Source organism: Cebidichthys violaceus, unplaced genomic scaffold (genome assembly GCF_023349555.1).
Source record: "Cebidichthys violaceus isolate CVI_PGR_0920_01 unplaced genomic scaffold, fCebVio1.0.p SCAF_23, whole genome shotgun sequence".
Taxonomy (NCBI): domain Eukaryota; kingdom Metazoa; phylum Chordata; class Actinopteri; order Perciformes; family Stichaeidae; genus Cebidichthys; species Cebidichthys violaceus.
Window position 1 is genome coordinate 2,026,980 of NW_027176406.1, and position 20,824 is coordinate 2,047,803.

Here is a 20,824-nt window from a genome sequence, read left to right on the forward strand (position 1 = left end):
CATGCCGCCCGCTCCTAAACGAATCACCTTTCACTCCCCATTCTTTATTTGTGTATCATTTTTTTTCACATCAACTTGTCATGTATTCATAATACTTGGGTTACTAAATGAACATTATGATGTACTGCGCTAGACTTGAAACTAGCGATTGAGACCATGAACTCATGTTTACAATGTTTACTGAGGTAATTAATCAAGTAAGAAATAGGGTGATTTTCACATAGACTTCCATACAATCAGACTTATTTTTGCAACCGGAGGAGGCCAGTAGAGAGAATGCAAGTTTAAGGCACTTACGCATTGGCTTCACTTTTCAGAAGCAGAGGTTGCCACCTGGAAGCAATACATACCTCTGCAAACACAGTAAGCAAAGTCCACGACTCAAGAAGAATTGTTCAAAAAATAATGATCGTTCTCCTTTGCCCAGTGTTAATGCTCTTTTGTTCTTCTCTTTTTACCCCAATGGCACATAGCAACAGCTGACATCATACACATATACAGTAACTCATTACATGCTATGTTTAACAGTTCAGAGGTGCCAATGGCATTTTGCCTGTAATAAAAGACAATGACGCAGGTTAGAACAAGGGCACAGCTTTCACTGCAATCTTCTAAACAACTCTCAAAATATAACTCTTACTCAGCCATTTTTTTCACATTAGAAGAAATTTCTAGTCCCATATGAGTTATATACTGTACATTGTACAGTTGCACATAATAGCTTACTACCATGGTGTAAAAAAAGCTAAAATACATCAACTACTTTGTTGTTAAGATCGGGCATATTGCCAGACACCTCAAATCAAGCACAGGAACCGGTCTGAACTGGTTTTGATTTCCTCTGCGTCAGCATCCCAAAATTTTTTTTTCTTTTCTTTTTATGTGTTGTATCCTGCAGCCTTTTCATGGGCCTCATCATCTGCTTCATTATTTTTTCATTTGCTGGGTTCACAACAAGTTGTATATTAGTAACTTTGTAAGGATTTAAAATGTTATGAAGTGAAAACAATACAAATATAATATTTTGACGTACAATAAAATTAGCATTAGACTGAAAAAAACGAAAATAATTTACTATAATCCCATGAATTGCGAGGAAGACTTGGTCAATGTCTATTTCCTCCATCTACAGTATTTTGCCCTTTGGTCTTCCATTGCCTTCTAACAAAGCTAATATTTATTTTTCTGGTTACTGAATAATCAAGTTTTCCCTCCATGTCATGAGCTAGACATGTTGAAAGGGGAAGAAAGATATGACACTGTACCCATGTATAGCATAACAAAACAACGGCCTCGCCATTTATTTAATTTCAATTTGTAAATAAATTCATCATCAAGAAATCAAGAAAATGCACTTCTTCCAAGAACCCAACATCCCTTATCTTAGTACCCTCTTGGAGATTTCCTTATCTCTACCATCATTAACATGACGAGATGTATTAATGACAACCAAAACCATCATGTTATTGTACAATATTGTAAATCATTCTGCAATACGCAACTATTGTCAGATTGAGGAAAGTCAGATAATTTGCACAAGTAGAGGAGATTACAAGCTCACTGTGCGTTATGCATGAACTATCTCCTCAGTATTAGTAGAAGGTACACTATGACACTAGAGTTATAGTCGTGATCTATCAATCTAGTTGGCAGCACAAACACTGCTTTCCCTTGTAAAAGTAACATCACACCCTTGCTTGTAGTATAATCTACTGCGTTTCCTCTTTCCTTCACAATTTCTTTCCCTCTCCCTCTGACACGATATGTTCCGGCGATGCCCTTTTAAACCATTCGGACCAGGAGCCGTCATAAACACACACCCCAGGGTGCCCGAGCAGGTGAGCTGCCAGAACAACATGGCAGGCTGTGACACCGGACCCGCAGGTAGCCCAGAGTGGTTGCTCCAGGTCCACCCCCGCCTCCCGGAACAGTTTGGACAGGCCCTCAGCTCCCAGCTCCTTGCCAGAGGCATCCAGGAAAGAAGTGAAGGGCATGTTGATCGTACCAGGGAAATGTCCCGGCAGTGTGTCTGTGAGGGTGAGACAGAGGAGTGAGAAACATGGTGGAAATTTGGGGCAATAATGACAACAACAACAACAAAAAACCCCTCAAGGTCTATTTATTGGATTTCTTAAAGAGCTTTCAGCCACATGTCATGGTCTTCATCTGCAGACAGAGTTTGCTAACAGATGGTTCAGTTGTCATCCATGCCAGTTAAAGATGAAGACCATGAGATGTGGCTGAAAGTCTGATACATAAGAAAACAATCATGTTGGCCTATAATAAAGAAAATATGTGATAAAAAATTGCTTAATTCATTGCTTAAACCTGCAGAATATAAAGTATTGTTTTCATGCAAGAGACACTTTTTTTCCCTAAACAGTCTCGACATTGCATGAAAGCTGAGACTCTTGTGGATCCAATGAGCCCGATTGTATTCATGTGTGGTGACGTTAGTCCGCAGAGTATTGCACATTTTTTAGAAACTTGATGTCACTGCATAAAATGACCTGTTGTGACCTGTAGGATAATCACAGCCTCATGCAACTTAACAAACACAAACTACAGATACGGACAGCATTCACAAGACTATTGGCTTATAGGTATATTGACAATAAGATGGTTTCTGAGCACTTTTCATAACAGAAGCGCTGAAAATGCAGTTTTTGCAGAAACCTCCAAACATCAAACTTTTTTGATAGCGAATCACAGCATGACTTTTTCCTCTATGGTGTTGCTCAAGGTCTTGGTGTATTAATGTGGTATTTTGGAGGAGTTTGATTATTTTTGAGTGGTACATTTTTTAAATGTTGCACCAAATCTGTGTAACAAATGGTATGAACCCCAAAAAACACCTTAAGAGACATGATAGAGCAAATCCTCCCATCATTATGTCCGAAGCCCTTTTAAGTTTTCACAATTTGTATGTACACCACGTCAATGGGTCATCTACTGTTGACCTGCTAACCAGCTCACCGTCTCTGGGCTCCGGCTCGGTTCCCCTGAACCTCCCTGCAGACCTGGTATCCACCACCTGGACCTTCTTGGTCCCGATGTTCTCCAACATGTCCTCGTAGCTCTTCACCCACGACGGGTTCACAGTCGCCCGGAACTCCCTGCACTCCGGCTCGGAGCGGTCAGACGTGACCGGGTGGCCGTCAGCCAGCCAGTTCCTCATGCCCCCGTCCAGCACCGACACCGAGCTGTGTCCGAACAGCCGGAACATCCACCACACCCGGGGCGCGCCGAACGACCCGAAGTCGCTGGTGTCATACACAACTACGTGCGTGTCGTTGCCGATGCCCAGACCCCCCACGTACTTAGAGAAGTGGCTGGAAGTTGGCAGCATGTGGTCCAGCTCGGAGCTCTTGTCGCTGCAGTCGTCGATGTCGAAGAACGAGGCGCCCGGGATGTGCTTCTGCGCAAATTCAGCTCTCGGGTTCCGCTTCGTTTTCGGCAGGTACCACGACGAGTCGAGAACGCGAAGTTTGGGCCCGACGAGGTTGTTTCTGACAGCATCTGCCAGCCACTGAGCCGACACCAGAGCCCGGGTCTGCGCCGCCATGACGAGCCGCGTAGATAATAACACAAGCTCCGTGCGCGAGAGGGAAAGGCTCGTGACTGTGTTCTTTAAAGGCCAACACGGAAAAGAAACATGAGAAGTCACGGCTACGTGTTTAACTTTTCATATTACAGTCATTTAGCAGACGCTTTTATCCAAAGCGACTTACAGTTCAGTATCTATCTACTGTAGGCACAGCTACGGGAGCAATTTTTGGGGTTAAGTGTGTTGCTCAAGGACACATTGACATGAGGCTAGTGGAGCAGAAGCCGGGGATCGAACAGCCCTGCTCTCCACTTAGCCACGGTCACCCCCGACACCCCAACACCAACTAGTTTGAACAACCAGACATTTAAAAAAAATAAGAAAAGACGAAAACATTCTTAAATGTTTCTTTAATAAGAAGTCAATGTGGATATAAAAATAGATTACATTTAAATCACATATCAAAAGTGCATCTACCTGCTAAAGTGATTGTTAGTTTATATCTAAAGTAGAGGACATGCCCATCTTTATTAAAGTGCACTTCTTATAAAGCACCAGCAGGTTGTGCCATGTGGATACACATGCCCACCGAGGGCAGAAAGCTTATCAGATACAAGATTTAGTAGGAATTATGTACAAGTATTAACAAGTATTCTTTCATCCGTCAGTAACAGGTCTGTAACGGAAGTCTGACAGCAGCAACACTCATTTCTTTTCACATGTTGCAACATGACATTCAATCCAACTAAAGTCAAACTGAATTCAGACTTACTTCCAAACTGCAAACAGATCAATCAGCCTTGTTTCACAATCAAGTGTAGAATGTGTGTTGAATCCACATTTAACTCCTCAATAACAAGCACACACAGCATATTTAAGGTTTATATCTTTGCTCATTTCTGGATATAAAAATATTTGTGATTGAGCTTAATGTGCGATAAAATCGGCGAAAATGTCAATCGGTAACATATAATGTAACATGCTATTATATATATATATATATATATATATATATATATATATATATATATATATATATATATTTTAAATGCTGATTTGTCAGTGAGACTTTGTCACGCCTTCGTGAGCTTGCGTTTGACCTCAGAGACCACGTGCTCTGGCGGAGCCTTGGTGAACCACTCATACCAGGAGCCGTCATACACGGACACCCCAGGGGCGCCGCACAGATGGGCGGCCAGCACCATGTGACAGGCGGTCACACCGGAGCCACAGGATCCACAGATTGGCTTGTTCAGGTCCACATCGGACTCCTCGAAGAACTTCTTCAGCTTCTCCGTGGACAGCATCATGCCGTCATCCTCGAGAAACTCAAGAAAAGGCATGCATTTGGAGCCGGGGATGTGACCCGGGTCGACACCTGTGGGGCAATGACATATTAGTTGCAACGGTTTTGGTCATTTCACGAGAGATTTCGGCAGGATATATTATATCATAATAACATAACTATAACTATAACATAATATACTGTATGTCATTATAAAAATATGAAATTAACCTTATCAGATGGAAGATATGGGACATAATCGCTTGCCCTAGCTGCAAAAATCGAGAAGGTGGCAGTAAAGTAAGAGTTTATTTCCATACAATCCTAATACATTACATATTTAAGGTATCCGTGTAAGCCAACACAAACACCTTATTTGAGCATGCAACCGCCCTGGTATTTACCAAAAGCCTATTTAACTTTGAAATCACATTAAGCAGCCTTGTTAACGCCATAAGAAATGTTACTTATGAAGTTCACGGGTTCATAACAAAACATAAGACCAAATGTCAATAAACAAATGAGCTCCCATAAGTTCACAAAAGGTCTTAAAAATTAAAAAAATACTTGGGTTCAAATATTAGGCTACACACACACACACACACGCACACGCACGCACACACACACACGCACACACACGCACACACACAAACTAAACGTACCCTCTCTTGGTTCTGGTTCTCTCCCACGGAACCTTTCATGGGGCCTCACATCCACCACCTGGAACCGCTGAGTCGCAATGTTCTCTGAAATGTCCTCAAACGACTTCACCCAGGAGCGGTTCATCGTGGCGGTGAAGCGCGCTGCGTCCGGCCGGGTGTAGGTGCTCGAGACCGGATAGCCCTCCCTCACCCAGTCCCTGAAACCCCCGTTAAGCACCGACACTTGAGGATGTCCATACAACCGGAACATCCACCAAACCCTGGTGCAAGAAAATGCCCCAAAGTCACTGGCGTCGTAAACAACCACATGACTGTCATCTCCGATACCCAAGTTCCCCACGTAGTCGGCGAAAAACTGCTCGGTGGGGAGCGTGTGGTCGAACTTTGAGTTCTTGTCCGTGCAATCGTCTATGTCAAAAAAAGACGCTCCCGGGATGTGAGATCGGGTAAATTCCTTCTTGCCGTCTCGTTTCATCATCGGTAGATACCAGGACGTGTCCAGGACCCGCAGACGCGGTCCGACAAGATTGCGGTTGACCATGTTTGCAAGCCATTTTGCAGAAACAAGGGCTTGAGTTTGCAACCCCATGTTTGCACGAGAGTCTGGGGCTTTGGTCGAAAAGTCTTTTTTGCTTAGGGAGGTTCCTACGTGAGTGAAATGAACTGGAGATATCTAATTGGCTGGCACGATAAGAGTTGTTCGAATCATATAAATAGGCTCTTCCTTCAAAGAATAAACAGAAAGTCTCAGAAACAGTTACTTCTTGTTAGATCCGATCTGTAGGCTTCTTGTAGTTTGCAGACCTCTTTGAATTTATTAATGGTTCTTTGTAAATATATATTTATGTGGAAATATGAATGTATCTGCATTGCATGCTATCTTTTGTTCTTTTTATGTCTGCCTGTGAAACACTTTGATGCTCGCTTTGATATGTGTTGTATAAATAAGCTTTATTATTATCAATCACACAATATATGTTTTTAGATTAAACCTTCGTCACACAACATGCGACTAATAGCCACGCTTGGCTTATCTCGAACGAGCCTATTGCTAAGAAAAGGTGTTTCAATGTTTCCTTTCTTATATCCTTTAGCATAGGAAACGCTGGACCTTCCTTTACCAAAGGAAATAAGATAATACCGCCCCACAATTTCTTGTGGGGGCAACAATTATAGTGACGCACAATTCGGCCGTCCATGAAAACAAACTATATGCTTATCTTGCACAGGTTTAACAATTGTTTTCATGGAGTCATCAACTAATGGGATTCATGTTGATGAATATGAATAGACAGTGACAATCCTTTCGTTTAAGTTTATATGTATTTATTCACTTTGAACATGTAACAAATAAGTAAAAAAACAACAAAACAAACCTAAATAAAATGAACTGTAAATATAGCAAACTGTCAATGAACAAATTCTCATTCTCAATAACAAGAAGCATGAGTAAAAAACAAAACGAGGTAGGACTATGTTAGATTATTAAACTGTTAAAAAGCTAAATATAACCGAACCATTGAATCTACATTATTGCACAAAGGAAATATTGATATTGAACAGTTTCATTGATATTGCACAAGTGAATTGTCAGTTTCTACTGCAGCAGCTGTTGATTGTAGATTATAGTGATTGTGATTGTGATTGACAGAAGCAGGACAGAAGCAAGAAGGAAGGAGCTCCGGTTTCTCTCCTTCACACACAAGTGAAGCAGCCTCTCACAAAAGAAGCTCTTTGTATTGCCTGCATGCACCAGTAGAACAGATTTAAGTTTGTAATGTTTTAGTTGTGTGTTTTGTAGTCCTTTGTTGTAGTTTGCCATGGCAGACCTACATCAGTGACATCCGCCTCATCCGCATCATAATTGCGTAGCTTGGTGAAAGTGTAGTTGGATACTCTATGGCCCAATCCCAATGTCACCCCTAAGGCCTTAAACCCTGAACCCTCAAGGACTTAGACATCGCCATGATAAATGGTTTAGTGTAAGAGACTATAAGGGCTTTGGATAAAAGCGTCTGCTAAAAAAAAATGACTGTAATGGCTAACATCACATTGACGTCAAAAATGATGTACAATTGTAGGTATTTATTTTATACTTTTTACTCCCTGATTTGAACGTCATCCATCGCTCTTTCCTCACGAGGTAATTCAAAATAATATATTTACTCTGTCAAAATGGCTTCAATGACAAAATTAAATATTTGATGAATAAATAAATATTCTCTGATTTCATGTGTTTTTTTAGTTTTGTCTTTAATCTGTAATATTTGTGTAAATTTAATATGACAGGCTGAACACACCTATGCCGTCCTGTTTCCCCCTTTTTTTAACGTCTCCATGCTTCCACTGGTTACCTTGTGTTTAACATCACATTGCAAGGAATTGTGGGCAATTCCCTTGGGCAAAGTCTGCATCTAATGCCGATTTCCGGAATGTGTTCCTAAAGGGCCCAAAATGTCTGCGAGAGCGCCCTCAAACACTCTATTTGACAATGGGACAGCCCTAAACCTTAACGGACTTTAGACCTCAAAGTCTGTATGTCTGAGTGTGGAGATTGGGCCTAAGCACCACAGTTGTCTTTTCCTAACTCCTCATGAATTCTCCTTTAAAAATGTCCTTGACCCCATGACGTTTTCCATAGAGGTCAAGGAAAAGTGGTTAAGAATAGATGTTAGGAGGTAATTTTTTGACTTTTCGACCTCAGCCCAGGTCAAACTGCATCATGCTCTACCTTTTATTGGTTGACAAACAAATCGGTGCATTTCCTCTTGAGTGTGGAAAATGACCTAATTAAAAAAAAACATTGAAACAAATAATACATTACCAAATATGTAAATCATTGATATATTTTCGTCTCTTTTCCCAACATCACATCTTGGATGGATAAGCATTGGGCCTACATAGTGTAATATATTTTCATGTTCACAGAAGTCACATTACTGTACGATGTCTTAACCTCAAGATAATCCTGCTTCTGTCTCTGCATCATTTTAACCCATCTTTTCTTTAAGCCCTCTTTCTGTTTGCCACCTTTCCATCAATATTTTCTGCCGAAATAGTATGAATGATTCAGGCTGACATTTTAGTCTCCAGGCTGTGAGGGACTGTTACAGCAATTAACCAAGCCACACAACGGCAAAATTTAGTCCTATGACTAAAATAATGCCCTCTGGTACTGCTGGCTCACTGTCATGATTTACACTTTAACAGAACAGAGCCCTCGTTAATGTTCATCCCTGTAGATTTCAATACTGTGACAAGCAAAAATGTCTGCTGTAAAAAAAGGGCAAGTGGAAATTAGTTTAAAAACTTACATTTTCTTTGTAATATGAAATTGACCCACTTAATTACTTTCACAATAGACACATTTGGTATTAGGAGGGCAAAACTAAGACATTTTATGTCCAATAAGGGGAAAGCCAATGTTTCCCTTCATATATTAATGATGAAACTTTGAAAACATGCTGCAGGTTGCATGCATGTTGGGAGATATTTTTGTATTTTTTTGTGAACATTAAACCTTTGCTTCTTTGTAAATCAAAGAAAACTGTCCAATAGGACACATTTATTGATTGTAGAATGTGATAAACCATGGATACGTTTTCAGAGTTGACATTTGTTTCTTTATAAAAATTTAGGAAGTTGACTGGTGTTAAAACTGCATAGAGGGGTTACAAGTCTGTTTAGTAAGACAATAGATTTCTATCATTAAATGTTTACATTTCTTTTAATATTCAAGAGATTTAAGAAGCTCAGACTGCACCCTCCCACGAGATAAAAGGAATGGAAGTGTGATAAGGCTGAAATTTAGATTACCAAAAATTACGAGTAGATAGGGCCTGCAAACATCAGATCCCTTATGGGAGCCCGAACCACATCCTTCTGGCCTTTAAACAATTAAAGAGTTAGTGAGTTCACTTCTACAGATGGGCTGTCTATTAGTCCGATTTATATATAAAAAATAAAAAGTTCAAGTTTTCCAATTTAAAAAAAATAAAAAAAATGGCTCCATATAGCAGTGACAAAAATTTGATTAATTCATCGATTTTTATTGATGATTTCATTACAGTTCTACCAACACAAGAAAACATACATTATCCATCAATTAACAGGGATCAATATTTAACAACTGCTTGGGTAAGAAAGAAGTTAGTTTTGAATTTGCACACAGATCATTCATCTGATGTAATTGCCGATGTAATAAAGTGCATTTATCAAAGCATATACCACAATATTTTGACAGTTGTTAAGCTACAAATGATTTACCTCAGATTGGTGTTTGATTTGATTAGCATCACCAAAAAAGGCATATATCTGAAGATAGATCAGAAAACAATCCCTATTCACCATTAATTGTTTCTTGTAAAATTGATTCAAACCATTTCTTTTGTGATGACATCTCTAGTTTGAACTTCTCAAAACTAAACTTGTATATCATATCACATCCTAGGGCCTGTAGACTACTTTTGATCAGGGCATGTACTTCATTCCTTTCATCCTAGGAATGATATGTATATCTCTGATGTCATCATGCTGAAGCAGCCAACACAAGTAGCGCTCCGTCCCCATGCCCCATCCACTGGTGTGGAGTGGTTTCACTTGCCGCATGTCAATGTACCATTTGTAGGACTGCTCTGGTACTGCATGGTGCCTGAGGGCCTCCTTTACCATCTCTGGGGAGGAATGACGTTCACCGAGACCCAGAGTCTCACCCAGCCCCAGGAGAAGGTCAGCGGCTTTTGCTTTGCACCGCCCAGTGCCCTCCACATAGGCCTGGTAGAAGGGAACCCCTAGATGGTCCATCTCAGTCAGCCAAACAGCACCATCATATTTCTCTATCAAAACCCGCTCTCCTTTGCGTGTCAGCTTTCTGCCAAACTGTGGCTGGCCATCTTGTACCCAGTCAAAGCAGTCAGCAGAGGGCATCATGGGAATGGCCAGGTCCAAAGGGACTCTTGGGAGAGGAGTTTTTCCATCCAGCTTACTCAGCATGGCTTTGACATGCGTAAGGGTGCCAGCAGTTTTGAGGATCATATCAGAGTGTTTCTTCAACATGGACTTTGTGAGATGAGCCAAGTATCCTTCTGCTGTAGAAATGGCTTTGTCCATGTCACCCAACAGTTCACACTCCACATGGTAGAACTGGTTCAAGTGAGTGGCATCAGGATCTTCCCCTCTGAAGCTGGGAGATATGTAGTACGTCCCCAGCAGGTTCTCCTGGAAGCGAAGGAAGTATTCAAGGACGAATTGCATTGAGTCAGCCAAGTAGGTGTCCTGGCCCAGCAGATGAACAGAAACTGGTTCTGAGTCCGATCCCAAGCCCATTGGTGAGGAGATGGTGTCTGTGGTCAGAGGGGTTAGAGCGTAGGAGTACTGGCAGGAAGAGTGGAAATATTCCACTGTGCTGTGGAAGAGAGTGTTTTGAATCTGGAACAGGTTGCGATACCACTGGCTCTTGATGGCAAGTGTGGAGTGAGACTGTGGGTCTTGCCATGAGTGAGAAGGCCTGCAGCGGGTGATTTTTGAGTGGATCCCTTTAAGGGCCTCGGGGTCAGCAGCTGGGCCATCCAGTGATGACACATATCCAGGGTAGCTGTGGAAGAACTCTGGTTGCAGAGCAGCAGGCGTAGTGCCATCTGGTGAGGGTAACAGAGGGATTAGTTTGACATGGGCATAATCAATCTCAAGGCCCTCAAAGATCAATGCAACTCCTTGAGCTCTCATCCCCTCTTCCAGTAGTCCGGCAACTTTATAAGTGGCCAAGATCAGTGCTTTGTAGTCAGCTTCCTCCAGTTTGAAGATGTCACTGGGTAGTTGTTTGCGTGGCACCACAACTGTTAGTCCAGGAGTGTTTGGGTACGGTGTCAGGAAGGCAACATGCTCACTGTCCTCCCACACTCTCCACTGTTGCTGCTCTCCACGTACAACACGACTGAACAGGTTATCATTGGGAGGGTCCCCACAGAAGTCAAAGCAAGACGGTGCATTTGGTGTTGGCAGTCCGTTTCTAATCTTGGCTTGAACCTGAGCCAGTGCCTCATCATCCCAGCGTGGGCCACTTTTTGAGGTGCAGTAGCCAGGATTGTGAGATTGGAATTCCTCTTCATTTGCAAGATGGGGCTGCCAGTTTGGCTTTAGGCCATGAAGAGGAAGCAGTCTGATTTGTGCTGGCTGATCAGGGGTTGGATTGAAGACCAAGGCACAGCGCTGCACTCCCAATCTCTCACATAGCAAGCTTGACACAGCTCTTGCTCCTTGTAGCATAGCCACAAAATCAGGTGTAGCCAACTGGAAGATGCTTCTTGCCCCACTAAGAGTTTTTCTGGTCAGAATGGTTGACCCAGGGATCCAGGGGTTGGGATCCAGGTAGGCAACCAGATCATCAGTTTCCCAGATCACATGAGAGAAGCTGTTGAGGGGCCTGAGGACCTCTACACGTGAAATGCCGTCAATCATCGAGGCCACAAACATCACTCCAGCATTTGTTTCAATGATGGCATCACCGTTAGTGTCCAAAGCAATGATTCCTGCACAGATCCCATCTAGATTTTCAGCTATCACTTCTCTACATGCCTGCCTAAGACTATAGCCAGTGTGCTGATAGAGACTGGCTATTTTCTGTGCAACTGTGTGCCTCAGAAATACATCTCCATCTCCAGAGCAGGTAATAGCCAATTTGTCATCAGCATATATTCCTGCCCCTACCACTGCTGTATCCCCAACTCGCCCTTTCAGCTTTCCGACCACCCCACCTGTGGAAGATGCAGCAGCCAACCCACTCCAGCGATCCAAGGCCACAGCTCCAACTGTCTGAGGGTGATTGTTTTTTGAGGCCTTTCCATCAGTGAGCTTTGCAGTTAACTGTCTGTGACGCATGTCAGTGTAGAAATACTCAGCCCCAATAGGCTTCTCTTTCTCCTCCAACCCTTGCAGAAACTCCTCAGCCCCATCTCCCACAATGAGTGAATGTGAGCTCTTCTCCATGACACATCTTGCTGCTTTTATGGGGTTCTTCACACTTTGCACACAAGCAACGGATCCTGACCTCATTGCATTGCCATCCACAATGGTTGCTTCCATTTCAATTTTGCCATCTTTGTTGAATACTGAGCCTTTACCTGCATTGAACAAGAAGCAGTCCTCCAGAGCTTCTACCGACTTCTGAACTGCGTCCACACTCCTTCCACCCTGTTGAAGCACTTGAGATCCAAGGGTTAAAGCAGTCTGTAGAGCAAACTCAATAACCCCAATCACATCAGTGTTCAGCATCATCTCCTCTCCAGCACCACCATGGATCACCAGAGTGTAGTCTGTGCTCATGCCAGAGGTGGAGTCAACACAGGTTTTGTCCTTGTCCTGGCTCCCTGGGCAGTTGTTTGTCTCTCCATTCATATTCTCAGTTGGACTCTGATTCAGTGGATGCTCCAGGGCTCCCATTTGGTATGCAATGGCATATCTAACAGCTAGAAGCATCACTAACTTCAGGTTTATCTTCAGGCTTTCTTGAAGCATCTCCAATCCCAAAGCAAAGCTCCCTTTCCCATTAAGCACAAAGCGAACCTTTTCTCTCTTCCCAAGGTAGGTTACAGCTAGCTGATCTTGGGCATAAACATTCCCTACTGCACACTCCACAGCCTCCATCAGATCTGTACCTGTGAGGTACACAGATGGACATCCAAAGTGGTCCAGGTACTTCTTCAGTGGGTTGTCAGATGACAACGACCGACGCAAGACGGCTACGTGGGGACCAACTCCTTTACCACTTTTGGTGTTTTTGATGAGGCCCTTATGCTCCAAAAATGCAACATGGAACAATCGTAGGAGTTCAGGCGTGTATTGGATTGTGTTATCTGAGCCAATGCAAGACTCCAAGGCGCCTACTAACTTGTGGGAATGCATGGTGATGGAGTATGTAGGATCACAACGGCCATGTTCGTAGTGACGCATATGGGTAGGTGTGACAAGTATATGCTTGGCAGCAGATTCCCCAAGAGTCTTCCTCAGGGAAAGCTGCAAAGAGAAGTTAATCCAAGCATCATAGAGGCCTCTCTGCCCTCTGAGAGTAGAAAAGACATCAGGATAGGCCGACACATCAAAAGTGAGAACTGGATGTGTTGCTTTCAAGTCAGGACTCATCTTAGGTGTATTTACTCCTTGCAAGGGGAATGGTAGGGAAGTTGGGCAAACAGAATTGGCATTTTTTACAGCGACAGACTTATTCACATTTATGTCAGTACAGACTATATTCAAGTCAGCAGTCTCAGACAGATTGTACACATGCTCAGTTATGAGCCCTGCCACCATCCCATCCACAGCACTGTGCTCAAACAGCATCCCAGCTGTGCTGTCCTTGAACACCACCAGATTCACTACCTGTCAACAAAATAAAACATTAATTTGATAGTGATAAAAGGAGCTTTGTCTAGTTCTAAAAAACATTTTCCTTTGTCTTCACTTGAGATTTTACACCTATTGTAAGTGTTATTGCTGATAAATTTAGTTGCTTTTTACATGTTTGTATTGTATTTTTATACCAATCAATTACTACATTGCTTTCCAATATTACTGGTATTAAATTTGTTTTGATGAAATTGAAGACAAAAAAAGAGCTCTACATGCAACATTAAAATGGAAATTAAAGCCAATAGTGTGCACATGCAGTCTTTATCAAGTATTATCCAATACCTTGTCATAGTATCTCAGACATGGACAGTCTCCTCCTCCTCCCAGCCTCACTGCATTGAGGATATCAGCCAGTTCAGAGGGAGCGTTACAGTCTTCCAGACAGAGCGTCAGCACGGCACTCTCCATCAGCCCCAGGGATGCCGCTGCGTCCCCTCCTTGACCCAGGATCTCTTCCCTGGTGGCAGCCCAGACTTTGCGCTCCAGAGCCGAGAGGCTGCAAATGGCAGAGGGATCATTCTGTTTTCCTGCACTGGGTTGGTCCATCACCTGAACCAGCTGGTTGTAGATGTCAATGAACTGTCGAGCAGAAACCGGCCCACCAGTGCTGGAACGCCCCAGTATGTCAATAGGGAACACTCCTCCAACACAGGTGACGATAGCGTGGAGGCTATGTGGGTAGACCTGGAGTTAAAGTTTCATATTAGAAATGGAGCAGACCTGGCATATTTACAATTAATTTATTAATTTAGCATCAATCTACCCAGTTATCTCACCAGTAATCTTACCTTAATCTCATCTCTACTCTTTCCAGGAATCCGGCTGGCTGCGAATACCTCTGACTGCTGTGTGCGCTCCATGGGCACATTGCCCTCCAATAACATGGGCTCACTGTACAGCTTTGCTGCAGCCCAAAGCAGAGCGGCTGCCCTTCCCACCTGGGTACATGTCTTTTCTTTTGAAGGAAGAAGAACAACAGGGAGGGCAGTGGAGGTGGGCAGGGGTTCAACGCAAGACAGCAGACCTCTCTTGAACTGATCAGTCACCCAATTCTCTTGGCCTGAAGCAACAGCGGACAATTTTTGCTGGGCCTCTTGTAGGAGCTCCCTCTGCTGGTCCAGCGTACTTTTGAACTCTGGGTAAACGTCAGGACCTAAAGTGAGCTGCAGGACACGGGTCACTTCTTGCAAGGTGACATCCAAGTCTGGAACAGGGTAGTTGAGAAGGGTCATCATGTTGCTATGGAGGAGGCTTGAGTGAGAGAAAGAGAAAGATAGTGAGAGAGAGCTTGTCTCATAAAAAAAGGTATCCACTTGTATTACCTGGGTTGGACTGTCATGAAAGTGCTTGGCAATAGATTTTACAAAATAGCGAGAGGATTGACTCATGCCGCATTTAACATATCGGAGGCCAATTAGTAACTCTACATAGTAGCAGGTAGGAGGGACGAGTCAGTGAATGAGTTATTGAGAAGGACTTGTGACTCCAGAGTCAGTAAATAGAGTAGTTTGTTTCAAATGATTCAGTCATGACTCCCACATTACCATTACAAAATAATTTTGTCCAATTGCACTTCAGTGCAAGCAGTATTAAAACATTCGGACACCAGCACAGTAACAATGTAGAGCCAGTCACATAGGCACTGCCTGGTTGCTGTTGGCTGAGCACTGGTCTGATTCAAATAAGCCAAGCAGCAAAGATTAATTTACATAAGTCTGCCAGTTTAGAGAAACCATACACTATGCACTTAATCGCTTAATTTGTGTTCAACTATATAATTTGTGATATCATCAGTAGACAAATCTCCAAAAGCTTTGACACCACCTGGGAAGACAGATGTAACAGATAACTTTAAATAGAAACTAATAAACACAGGAATATAGCAACTCAGAAAGGTTAGTGTCACAGTGTACCATATCAAACTTAATTGTTAAGTGTCTAACTGTTAAGTGACCCACTGACTGTAGTAACGATCATTAAGTTAGATACTGCATTTTTTATATTTCTTTAATGTTCCCTTTACTACTATGGGTCTTACAAAGTACAAAAGAGAGAAAAGGCAGATTTACTACTTTAAATACATTATAATAACTACAGTTCTGACTTTTATAACTATGCTATGGGTATTTTCTTTGCATTTGCTCTCTTTAGTAGTGTCGCGAGAAGGCAAAAAAGACAACAGGAGATGTACCCAACTGCTGCTAGACACGGTAGAACATACATACACACACACACACACACACACACACACACACACACACACACACACACACACACACACACACACACACACACACACATCGTTCAAAGCTTTGTGATCTCCAGCCACAGGCTTGATTCGTTTCAGTCAGAAGTCTGACATGACTATTCTATAATTTTTTATTTTCTTTTTTGGGGACAAAACTATTTCACTTGTAAATAATATATTCAGTGTCTGAATTATACTATTTTTGTCACTGTTAAAGTAGTCATTATTGAAGGAAAAGAATAAAAACATCAATAGTGGCTACATATATATATATATATATATATATATATATATATATATATATATATATATATATATATATATAAGACGTACATAGTATTAGTAACGAAAAAGATGGAATAAAAGAATATACAACATATAGAAAAAAAATCAATAAACTCACGTTTTTTCTGGTATATGACTTCCCTGTGTACATTCCTCTGATGTATTCCCAAGCCTTTATATAGGCTACAGATTACAGACTAGATGGTCTCTCTCACACACACACATTTCCACAATCTTGTCATGTTGTTTTCTTTATTTTTTATTTTTCTTTATGACATAAAATGTTCCTTATTTATGACAAAATGTTATTTCTGACATAAATATCATAAACATAGAACTATAAACGTGCTGCCAACAAGAAGCTCTCAGGACATCGTAATGGAAGCAGTGTGCATTCTGTCTGTACATTAATAAGCCAAAATAGAAAATGCATTTCCTGCTGAAAATGCGTTGGAATGCTAAAAGCTGAAATGAATTGCAAAAAAATTGCCGAAAATACAGAAATGGGAGACTACCTGTCTGAAAAATGTTGATGCCCGAAAACATTAAACTGCACTGCTGAAAACCTTTCTAGTTGAAATGTCTAACTGGCAGACTTGGAAGCTAAACTGTATTAACGAAAGAAGCTAAGAGCTGAATTACAATGCAGGAAAAGCTTGAAACTTAACGATTTTACTGTCAAAGTAACAGTAGTGAAAGTAGTAGTAGTAGTAGTGGTAGTGGTAGCAATAGTAGTAGAAGTAGTAGAACTATTCAAAGGAGTAGTAGTAATAGTAGTAATAGCAGTAGAAATAGTTGTAGAAGTAGTTGAAGTAGTAGAGCTATTTGTAGGAGTAGTAGTAATAGTAGTAATAGCAGTAGCAGTGATCACAGTATTAGTTAAAATAACAGCAGTATTAGTAGAAGTATTAATAGAAGTAGTAGTAGTATTGGTAGTAGCAGTAATAACAGCAGTAGCAGTAGTAATAATAGTAGTCATAGTTGTAGTAATAGCTGCAGTAGTGGCTGTAGTAGTAGTTGATATAAAAGTAGTATTTGTAGAAGAACTTTTAGTAGTAATAGCATTTCTAGTAGTAGTAGTTGTAGTAGTTGTAGAAGTGGTAGTTGTACTGTCAATATTTTTCGTAAAAGTATTAGTAGCATTAGAATAAGTACTAGTAGTAGCAGTAGTGATATTTGTAGTAGTAGTAGTAGTAGTAGTAGTAGTAGTAGAAGTTGTAGTTGTAGTAGAAGTATTATTAGTAGTAGAAGTATTAGTAGCATTAGAAGAAGTAGTAGAAGTAGTCGTATCAGTAGTCGTAGTAATAGCTGTAGTAGTGGTCATAGAAGTTTAAATAACAAAAGTATTAGTAGAAAAAGTACTAGTAGTAGTAAAAGTAATAGCAGATTTGAAGTAGTAGTAATAGCAGTAGTAGTACTAGTAGTAGTCATACAAATGGCTGTAGTAGTATTATTATTGGTAGTAGCAGTAATAGCAGTAGTAGTTGTAGTAGTCTTAGTAACAGTAGCAACAGCAGAATGAAAGGGGAAAAGTCCTCTAAAAATCTCTAAGACCTGAATGACAGTATGAGAGAGACACATACAGAGAGAGAGAGATGCAGACAGAAAGATAGAGAGAGAGGAGAGAGAGAGACTGAGTCAGTGAGTGAGTCAGTGAGTGAGGGAGGGAGAGAGAGAGAAGGAGAAAGAGAAAGAGAGACAGGCAGACATATATAGACAGAAAGAGAGAAAAAGGGAGAGAGAAAGAGAGCCTAAGACAGACAGAGAGAGAGAGAGCAAGATTGAGTGTGGGAGAGGGATGTGGTGGAAAATATTCCTATACCCGCTTTGCATGAGTCTTTTAATGCTGAAATACATAATACCAAAAACCAGGTTGTCTTTTAAGTATTTATTCTCTGCGCAAAGAAGGTTCAATCATCACAACAGAATGCGTACAATCTCAGTGAGGAAGAACCTCGAAAAAAGTGAACAAGCTTTCTTTAAAACGTTAACTCCCTGTAATGGGAGTAAGAGGGAGAGGGAGAAAGACAGAGAGGGAGACAGACAGACAGGCAGACAGACAGTTAAATTGACTGAGTGAGTGAGAGGGAGATAGGGAGAAAGACAGACAGGCAGACAGACAGATAGATGACTGAGTGAGTGAGACACACAGACAGACAGACAGGAAGTCTAACGATCTTTCCCTGAATATCTCCTAGTCATTTGTGTGTGTGTGTGTGTGTGTGTGTGTGTGTGTGTGTGTGTGTGTGCCTGCAGCCTTTACATTGAGATAAAGCTGTGAAACACCTGTCAAACAAATCCTCAAAACCTCCATAACCGTAGCTCCTATTGCTTCGATATTAGACCTGTCTTGAAGAACAGATCATGTAAAAATTGTGTCTGTAGTGTAAAAAATGTGGCTTCACTGGTGATTTAGAAATGTTGTATGGTTGTCTGTGCAAGATTATTTTGAAGTAAGAATTAACATTGGTCTCTATGTAGCAGATAGTTGGTTTTCCTCTCAATGAGAGGCTGTTGTGCCAAATGTATAAATCTGTTGAATTCCACAGTCATTTGTCTACAACAAGGACACGATTAGCTACTTTTCTACCAAAAAGTATGCATGAAGAGTGAAAATTGTGGAATCCGTGGCAATATAGAAATATTTTTTTCACAAGATTCTGAACCTCCTCTTCACTCTAGCGATGACATCACGCACTCTGAGCTGCGCAATACACACCCATTATAAAGTCAGAAAAGGACTGAAAAACTCTTAAAAGTTCAAATGAGACAGTTCAAAAAGTGTAAAAGATATCAACAATTATTGTGACGTGTATTTTTCTTGTATTTTTCTTTTTCTTTTTTCTTTATATATAATATTAAGATTTTTATACCTGTAACCTATTGCTGCTCTGGAACCTATTGCTGCTTGTAACGAAATAATTTCCCCTTGCGGGATCAATAAAGTTACTATCTATCTATCTATCTATCTATCTATCTATCTATCTATCTATCTATCTATCTATCTATCTATCTATCTATCTATCTATCTATCTATCTATCTATCTATCTATCTATCTATCTAACAAGCTGAATCATGCAGCAATAGTTCAGGGTTTTCTCAACATTTTAAAGTTGAAATGGTATCTGTAGCTGAAAGTATGAGGAAGAAGAAGGCTTTGAAAGTTGAAGAAGTTTAAGAGGATTTAATAATTCAAAAAGTTTAAAGATTAAAAATATGAAAAGTAACAGCAAACATGTCCTGAAAGGGCTGAACATTTTGATATTTGAACGGTTTCTGTAGCTTAAAAAATGTGGAAGGAGATACGTACTGAAGCAGCATTCCAACAATATGCTTACTAATTGAACACGCATGCGCAGATTCTTTGGCTCAGACTGCTACTACAACTTTGAAAGTAGCACCGGTCCGGAGACTCGGCACCGGTGTTGCACCCCAACCGGTTTTCAAACAGTTTGAAAAACGTTTATAAAAACTTCTAAGAAAAAACGGGCTCTTAAGTGGCGACGTTCGTTTCCATTGTGACCACAGTGGCGACTTTTTAATCAAAGTATTATCATGACAAAATCCAATTTTAAGTATACATAATTCCAAAAGAAAAAAAAATCTAAGATTTAAAAATTATACATCAAAGCAACAAAAAAAACAACTTACTTTTTTCTTCTGTGTCACCGTGTAGCTTTGCCTGATCACAATGCCTTGTGGACAACGTTCTCTAATAATATTACCAGCCTTTATATACAGATCACGGACATGGTCTGCCCTCCTCTCTCTCAAACACACACACACACACACACACACACACACACACACACACACACACTGTGTGTGTGTGTGTGTGTGTGTTTGTGTTTGTGTCAGGATGTACAAGATGTTTGTGTCAGGATATGCACTTCCCTCTTACAGGGTCAAATTCTTCATTTCGAAAGTTGCTTACAAAATTCATGGAAAATGACCAGAACTTGCAATTAAGTGAGTCAAAATGAAACTGTCCTCTAACTTCTCAGCCGACAGTTACTATTCATTCCAACAATTTATTGATACTCACATAGAATACAATAGATCTGCATTTGATGTGTGTGTTAATGTTTGGTATGTGTTTGTGTATGTCATGGTTTCTTTATATAAGGTTTATACACTGCCTGGCCAAAAAAAAAGTCGCCACCAAAAAAAAAGGTCACACACTCTAATATTTTGTTGGACTGCCTTTAGCTTTGATTATGGCACGCATTCGCTGTGGCATTGTTTCCATAAGCTTCTGCAATATCACAAGATTTATTTCCATCCAGTGTTGCATTAATTTCTCATCAAGATCTTGTATTGATGATAGTAGTCTGACCGCTGCGCAAAGCCTTCTCCAGCACATCCCAAAGATCCTCAATGGGGTTAAGGTCTG

The 20,824-nt window shown here is 41.1% G+C and overlaps 3 protein-coding genes across 3 annotated transcripts; all 3 read right to left on the reverse strand.

The window, feature by feature from the left end:
- Positions 1 to 1,272: 1,272 nt before the first annotated feature.
- Positions 1,273 to 3,649, reverse strand: LOC137878603 (3-mercaptopyruvate sulfurtransferase-like). Its single transcript, XM_068718963.1, has 2 exons — positions 2,977 to 3,649; positions 1,273 to 2,029 (listed from the first exon to the last, which is right to left on the reverse strand). The coding sequence occupies exons 1-2, from the start codon at positions 3,563 to 3,565 to the stop codon at positions 1,731 to 1,733; spliced, it is 888 nt and encodes a 295-aa protein (XP_068575064.1). The 5' UTR covers positions 3,566 to 3,649; the 3' UTR covers positions 1,273 to 1,730.
- A 291-nt stretch (positions 3,650 to 3,940) lies between these two features.
- Positions 3,941 to 6,110, reverse strand: LOC137878212 (3-mercaptopyruvate sulfurtransferase-like). Its single transcript, XM_068718407.1, has 2 exons — positions 5,495 to 6,110; positions 3,941 to 4,925 (listed from the first exon to the last, which is right to left on the reverse strand). Exons 1-2 carry the CDS (start codon positions 6,081 to 6,083, stop codon positions 4,621 to 4,623), a joined length of 894 nt encoding a protein of 297 aa, XP_068574508.1. The 5' UTR covers positions 6,084 to 6,110; the 3' UTR covers positions 3,941 to 4,620.
- A 3,412-nt stretch (positions 6,111 to 9,522) lies between these two features.
- Positions 9,523 to 20,139, reverse strand: si:ch211-256m1.8 (uncharacterized). The gene is made up of 4 exons (XM_068718406.1): positions 20,083 to 20,139; positions 14,686 to 15,148; positions 14,180 to 14,581; positions 9,523 to 13,867 (listed from the first exon to the last, which is right to left on the reverse strand). Exons 2-4 carry the CDS (start codon positions 15,130 to 15,132, stop codon positions 9,965 to 9,967), a joined length of 4,752 nt encoding a protein of 1,583 aa, XP_068574507.1. The 5' UTR covers positions 15,133 to 15,148; positions 20,083 to 20,139; the 3' UTR covers positions 9,523 to 9,964.
- Between the last annotated feature and the right edge of the window lie 685 nt (positions 20,140 to 20,824).

Excerpts from the sequence above, each read along its gene's own strand:
- LOC137878212 (XM_068718407.1), bottom strand. The coding sequence starts at position 6,083 with ATGGGGTTGCAAACTCAAGCCCTTGTTTCTGCAAAATGGCTTGCAAAC. Across the intron at positions 4,926-5,494 it reads AGAACCAGAACCAAGAGAGG|GTGTCGACCCGGGTCACATC; the intron begins GTACGTTTAGTT and ends ATTGCCCCACAG.
- si:ch211-256m1.8 (XM_068718406.1), bottom strand. The coding sequence starts at position 15,132 with ATGATGACCCTTCTCAACTACCCTGTTCCAGACTTGGATGTCACCTTG. Across the intron at positions 14,582-14,685 it reads AGAGTAGAGATGAGATTAAG|GTCTACCCACATAGCCTCCA; the intron begins GTAAGATTACTG and ends CTTTAACTCCAG. Across the intron at positions 13,868-14,179 it reads GTCTGAGATACTATGACAAG|GTAGTGAATCTGGTGGTGTT; the intron begins GTATTGGATAAT and ends TTTTGTTGACAG.
- LOC137878603 (XM_068718963.1), bottom strand. The coding sequence starts at position 3,565 with ATGGCGGCGCAGACCCGGGCTCTGGTGTCGGCTCAGTGGCTGGCAGAT. Across the intron at positions 2,030-2,976 it reads CGAGCCGGAGCCCAGAGACG|ACACACTGCCGGGACATTTC; the intron begins GTGAGCTGGTTA and ends TCACCCTCACAG.